The following is a 6,367-nucleotide window of genomic DNA, read 5'->3' as shown; positions in this document are numbered from 1 at the left end:
AAAACCTGCTGGGGAACAAAAAAGAGTTCTACAGTCAAGGATTAGTAGATTTGTCATCTACTCTTTCTCACTATACGCCCTATGATATATCAAAATTTACATCCTTAAGCTATACTAAACTAGCTTTCCTCTGGCTTTCACATACATTACCAATAATCCACATTAGATCTCCTTCTCTGTGTATGCCCGTTTTGGCTAAGTTATCAGTAATGTCATTTGCAAATTGAGGAATCTTTGTAATGCTCCACATAGAAAGCTTGGCTTTTAGCCCTTTAACCTTCATGATGATCGTCCTACGTTTCCATGGAGTGTTGTGAGGGTTTGTCACCCATGAAACAACGTTGGATGAATCACTTTCAAAGACAACCACATGCAAGTTTGCCCATTTAGAAGTTACCATCACTTGAAAACTCTTCCAAAGAGCGAATAATTCATTTGTATTTGAATTAGTGACTCCCTCTAACATTGACAAAAGGAGAAAGATGTTCCCTTCTTCAGCTCTAAGAACCCCTATACTTGCTTCACCATGGCATCCACTGACAGTTGTGTGAACATTGAGCTTGAGGCTTCTCGTAAGTGGTTCTTTCTAAACATTTAGCCCCTTTGTCTGTTTTTTATTTTTTTAAGGACTCAAGCCAAGATTTGGACTTTTAATCACATCTAACAAAGAAAGGTTGAGCTTTGGCCATTTGGCTTTTACCCACCATCCTAATCTTAACTTAATTGTATCAAAAGTAATAAAACTACTCCACTCTTTGCCTTCAAACACAACGTCATTTCGTGCTAACCATATGGACCATGCAATAATGTAAAAAGTCATTCTAAACACCTTCCCTTTTTCCATCCATTTACTTTTCTCATTCCAGGATTGAAAGCAAATAATAAGATCATCATGCATAACCCACTTAACATTCCAGAAGTCACAGCACAAGTACCACAATTTCCAAGTTTTAGTGCATGAGATAAACAAATGATTAATGATCTCATTACTTGTTTTGCATAGAAAGTAGTATGTGGCCTCTTATCTGACAATACCTCTGTGTGCCAACTCTTGTCTCACCGCTATTCTCCCTTTAAGTAGCTGCCAACAGAAAGCTTCAATTTTATAGGGTGTCAAACCTTTCCAAAGCTGTTTCCACACCTCAAAACTTGAGTTATTAGTTAGTAGAACAGCTCGACAAAAGGACCTAGAGTTGTAGATGCCACTTGTGTTATGTTTTCAAATCAACTTATCTTGGAAGTCCTTATGTAACGCTTGGTTAAAGAGTAAAGACATAAAAGCCTCCCACTGTTTTTCTTCCCATCCAAGCACAGGTCTTCTCAGGTTAATGGTCTATTCCCACCTTTGATTGTCCCACTTTTTGAAATCCTCAATCACACCATTTTGGTCAATATCCAAAGCAAATATTCTCAGGAATTGGTTGCACAGAACAAATCCTGGTATCCATTACTCCCTCCAAAAGTTAATCCTTTTATAGTTGCCAACTAAGATTCCCATTCCGTTACAAGTGATGCTCGCCATTTCAGAATTATCCTTAACTAAGTCCCATACTGGCAGTTTTGTGCATAAGCAGACTAAAAGCTTCTGCCACAAAATTAAATAGGAAAGGCGAAAGTAGACATGCTTGGTGTTGTCTTCGTCTCATTTTGAACTGATTTGTAGGGTTGCCATGGACCATAATAGATATGGATGTTGAAGAAAGACATGCCTTAACCCATTTCCTACATTGAATGCCAAATCCCATTTTTCTTTGAATAAAGTCAAAAAACTCTAAAACCACATAATGGTACGCCTTTTCAAAATCAATCTTGAATAATAGTCCACTAGTCACCTTTTTTCTTAGATAATGCATGACCTCACTTGAAATGAGGTGGCAGTCAAGAAGTTGTCAACCAACAACAAAAGCAAGTTGGTTCTCGTTGATAACCTCTCTAATCACTAATTTTACCCTGTTAGCGAAGGTTTTGACAATAATTTTGTAGAGATTGCTAACGAGACCTATTGGTCTATAATCATTAATGGAGGTAGGCCACTACACTTGGGTATGAGCATGATAAACTATGGATTTACCTTGTTGTCCAGAGAAGTTGTATCATAAAAATCCTTGACCATCTTCATTATCTCCCTTTTGAGAGTTCCCCATTGCTTCTTGAAGAAACCCATATTAAAACTATCCGACCTTGGAGCTTGACTGCTATCATAGTTGGCAATGGAATTCCAAATTTCTTGTTCAGTAAAAGGCTTTTCTAGAGCTTCTATTGAGCTATCTTTGACCACCCTGAATTTGCCCTTTAGATCATTTAATGATGCATATGCCTTTTTTCCATAAAAAGATTGAAAATGGCTTCTAATTTCTATCTTTAGGATCCCAAGATCCTTAATTGCCCTTCCATTGATCACAAGAGAATTTATTGTGTTTCTTCTCTTCCTTGCTGAAGCGATAATGTGGAAAAATCTCATATTTTTATTGCTTTCGAGATGTCACCTCGCCTTGGATTTCCATTACCAGCTTCTCTTTTCAGCTTTTAATGCCCATCACAACTCTGTTTTCAGTTTTATTATCTTCTCTTTAATCTCACCTGTGTCTCCGTAATTTTGCTATTCCAACTCAAGATTGTGAATTTTAACTTCTATTCTGCTGATATTTTATCTGTCGATCCCATAAAGATTAAGTTGCCAATCTTTGATGCACTTCCTAGTTTCCCTTAATCTGTACCGGACATCACATCTGCACGCTCTAATAGTGGCTACCTCTTTCCATGCTTTATCAAACATTGGTTGGAATGTGGCTTTGTCTAACCAATGGTTGAAAAAGCAAAATGACTTTAGGCCTCAATTCTTTTCTTATACGGTGAGTGCAATAGGGTTGTGATCCGATGTTTTTTTTTTTTTTAAAGATGAGTTTTTATTATATGCATAAGTTGAAATGCCGTGGGGAGTCTTCAACGTTGAGATTTGGAAACTCTTGTTGGCATGCAAGCTATCATAAGAAGAGCCTGTTCTGGAACAATACAAAAGAGAGCTGTCAGAGAGCATTGGCAGCATCTCAACACAGATAATCTCAAAAACAACAGAGTTTGGATAAATCCCTAAAAAAAAGTCTAATACTAGAGAAACTCTATCAGAGTGATAGATAAATGAGTGTTTTTGGGTTGACAGTCTCAATCATCACAGCACCAGCCACCAAGGTCTTACAAACCAAGCGATCACTGATCACACACAGCCCCATAACTCCAGATTCCCCAAGTGGCTGCATCAGAAAGAAGCCCCTGAGCCATAAAATCCACAATCAATAGGTGCTCTTCAAAGACAACATCAGCATCTCCTGCACATCTCAAAGACCAGAGTCCACCACTCACACCATGAATCACAAAAAACAGTAGTAGTCAATGTCCAGAACCTCATCATGGCCAAAAGTAGAGAACATCATCCAAGAGTCCTTTTGAGAACGCAAGAAATAGACACAGACCTTCCACCAACATCTAAAACACAGTCAGAGATAACCTTTTAACCGACACCAGCAGTATTAGCATGCGCAATGACACAAACAAGAAGCAGAGGCCACACGCAGCTTCCTCCTGATCGATTAAGTTCCTTTTCCTATCTCTTGCTCGACGCTACCCCTCATGCTGCACCGCAGGATGCACCAGACCAGATAAGAATCAATGCACGTCAGAGCCCCAAACACAAGAAATTAGTCATAGACATTCAACAAGTCAACCTGACCCTGCACCGCTCCCCGGAAGGCTATCAGCAAGTTGATTAGTTTCTCTGTAGATGTGTTTAATGTCCCATTTTTTAACCTCCTTCTTCAACCTTTCAATGTGCAGGATCCACTTCCTAAGCCTCCAAGGAGCATCAGATGGGTTGTTAGTTCATTTGACAGCATTTTTTGAGTCACTTTCAATAAACAAAGAGTGAGTGGCAGCCCATTGAACCAGCAAAGGTCAAAAAGGCCTCCCTAATTGCTCTGACTTCTGCCACAGTAGCATCTTCTACTCCTAATTGCAGTTGTGATCCGATGTTGATCGTGGTAGGCACAACTGCAAGATCTTGTGATAAGTTTCCATGATTTCCAATGAGATTAAAAATAGGTTAAGTCTACTATAGGACATGACTTTTCTATTGCTCGCCCATGTGAACTTTTCCCCCAACATGGGTAAGTCCACTAAATTGCAATCCTCTACGAATTCCATAAAACTCTCCATGGCTCTTTCATTAGTGGCGACCCCTAATTTTTCTTTACTATTTTTTACCACATTAAAATCCCCTCCAATGCGCCAAGGGGTGTTTTCTTCACTTATTATCCTTCCTAAATCATCCTAGAAATTCTGTATTTCAGAATCAACATTGGGTCCATATATATTGCCCATTCCACACCTAATATTAAGTTCATTAACTCGTCCTACAATAACAATGCATCTTCTATCAATAATTACCTTTTCAGCAGCAAAAAAGTCCTCATCCCAACATAACAACAGACCTCCAGAACTCCCAATTGTAGGTGATGTCACCCACCTGAGCCTCTTATTTCCTCAGAAGCTTTCTACTGTTCTCAACTTCAATTTTAGGCATTTGGTTTCTTGTACCAAAAGGAATTTGGGTCTATGTGTAGCAGTCAAGCTTTTAAGAGCCCTCTTCTTTTTTAGTCTACCCATACCTCTGACATTCTAAGAAATAGACAATATTATGGACTCATAAAAACAACCCAAGCAAGAAGACATACCATTCAAACAGTACCGCCTCTTCCTTAATGCAATTCCTCTAACTCGACAGTAGCGAAAGTTCTTATCATAGTCTACCTATCTTGCTTATACACCATCTCTAATTGAATTCCCATTTCGTAAGCTGCCTTTGCTCCCCTTATTATCACTACATTTTGATGTTGGATATCTTCGGTTTCCCATGAAATTGTCCTATTCCATCCCTCTTTGCTTTGCATTGATTCATTCTTTGATTGGACATAGGGCTTCTAGTTCAGTTTCTTTGGTCCTTTGGCCATATGATATTCTAAGCTCTTCGTTCTTACCCCTATTTCCTGTTTTTGTGACTCTTATGCAATTGTCTCCCGTCGACTTTCTCTCAGTCGTATTTCCTTTATCTGATCTGCACCCTTCTGTTCAATCCTTCTCACAGGTTTATTTTTTGTTGATATCACAACTTTTGTACTCAATCTCTAAAGGATTTGGATGGTTGCATTCCTGTTGTCCATGTACCTTCTATTGCTTATCACAAAATCCAACAATCCTTTGCCCTCCGGGCTCATCATCATTTGCTTCTTTTGTAATTCGTTGCCTTCTAATTTCTTACCTTCCCCATGGTTTTCCTTTGATTCAAAGCCCTAGCTCTATTCAATTTCTCTAGGCTTGGTCTGAGTTCCGATTCGATCTCCACAAGTCCCAACTTGATTCCCTATAACTTTCAGTCGTCCGTAAATAGGTCAAGTTTATTCTTCCTTCTTTTACTGGTATTACTTATCTCGTCGTTTTCGGCCTAAAGCTCGATCTCAAATTCGGGCTGTTTTCCTTTGATAGTGGCCCCATTTTGATGTGATGACCCATCATTCTTTAGTGGCCTATCCAATTTTGGACAGCTTTCCTGACTTAGGTGTCTTTAAGTGTCATGACATCCCTTTATCATATTCTCGTCTTTGACTTAACGCCTCTCTTCTTGTAATTTGAAAGGACTTTTCTACCCTCATCACACTTGCCCCCCTAATCGCCTCTGTTGCCATCTTCATTTCACCGTCTCCGGTGATGTCATTTCGACCACACCATTCAAGACTTTCCATCTCTTTATATCCTTCGCATCCATCACTCTTTTCCTTTTATCTTCATTTCTTATCATGGGGGAGACTGTTTGGCCATTCATTTTTAGGTGTGTCATTATGTGAGACCTTTTACTTGTTTGCAGTCTCAATCATTATCCTGACACGGTCAAATCTCTTAAAATGAATAGTCGGTCCATCAAGTTGAGCGCCTCTTCCCCTTTCCCTAACAATTGCATTAAACACATTCCTATGCCATAAAAGCAGTGAGATACCATCAATAATGAACCATGATCTGACCATGAACCCTTTTTTGTGAAGTCTTGATTTTGTTAACAGCTTCGAATCGAACTCCCAGAACTTCGGGATAGAGGTCTAAAATTATATTCATCTGATCCTTATCCTCAAAGGTGATGATTGTCTTTCGTCCTTTTAAGATTTTCATGCTTGTTGAGATACCTTTACCATACATCTCCGCTTGAGCTGTTCTGATATGGATAACCTGTCTCAGTGTGCCAACAGAGCTCCTCTTAAGCCATTCCATATCAGTCTCCAGAATCTTAATAGATAACTCTCTTATAGTTTGGGTTCTTTCATTC

At 39.1% G+C, this 6,367-nt stretch overlaps 1 protein-coding gene across 2 annotated transcripts in view; it reads left to right on the top strand.

Annotated features, from left to right (window-relative positions):
* The window catches only part of LOC110409995 (GDSL esterase/lipase At2g42990-like), a 9,991-nt gene that overhangs the window by 1,780 nt on the left and 1,844 nt on the right, over positions 1-6,367 (top strand). Inside the window, exon 3 of one of the 2 annotated variants that reach the window (XM_021419551.2) lies at positions 3,832-4,097. The exons of the other annotated variant lie outside the window; for it this stretch is intronic. Within the exon in view, the coding sequence (XP_021275226.1) occupies positions 3,832-3,845 (14 nt within the window). The 3' untranslated portion in view covers positions 3,846-4,097. Of the gene's footprint in view, positions 1-3,831; positions 4,098-6,367 lie in introns of those variants that run through there. 2 annotated transcript variants of the gene reach the window in all.

This window comes from Theobroma umbraticum, unplaced genomic scaffold, assembly GCF_002168275.2.
Source record: "Theobroma umbraticum cultivar Fairchild unplaced genomic scaffold, ASM216827v3 scaffold_44.0, whole genome shotgun sequence".
Taxonomy (NCBI): domain Eukaryota; kingdom Viridiplantae; phylum Streptophyta; class Magnoliopsida; order Malvales; family Malvaceae; genus Theobroma; species Theobroma umbraticum.
Note: the sequence above shows the minus strand (reverse complement) of the source record. Positions and strands in the feature narration are given on the sequence as shown.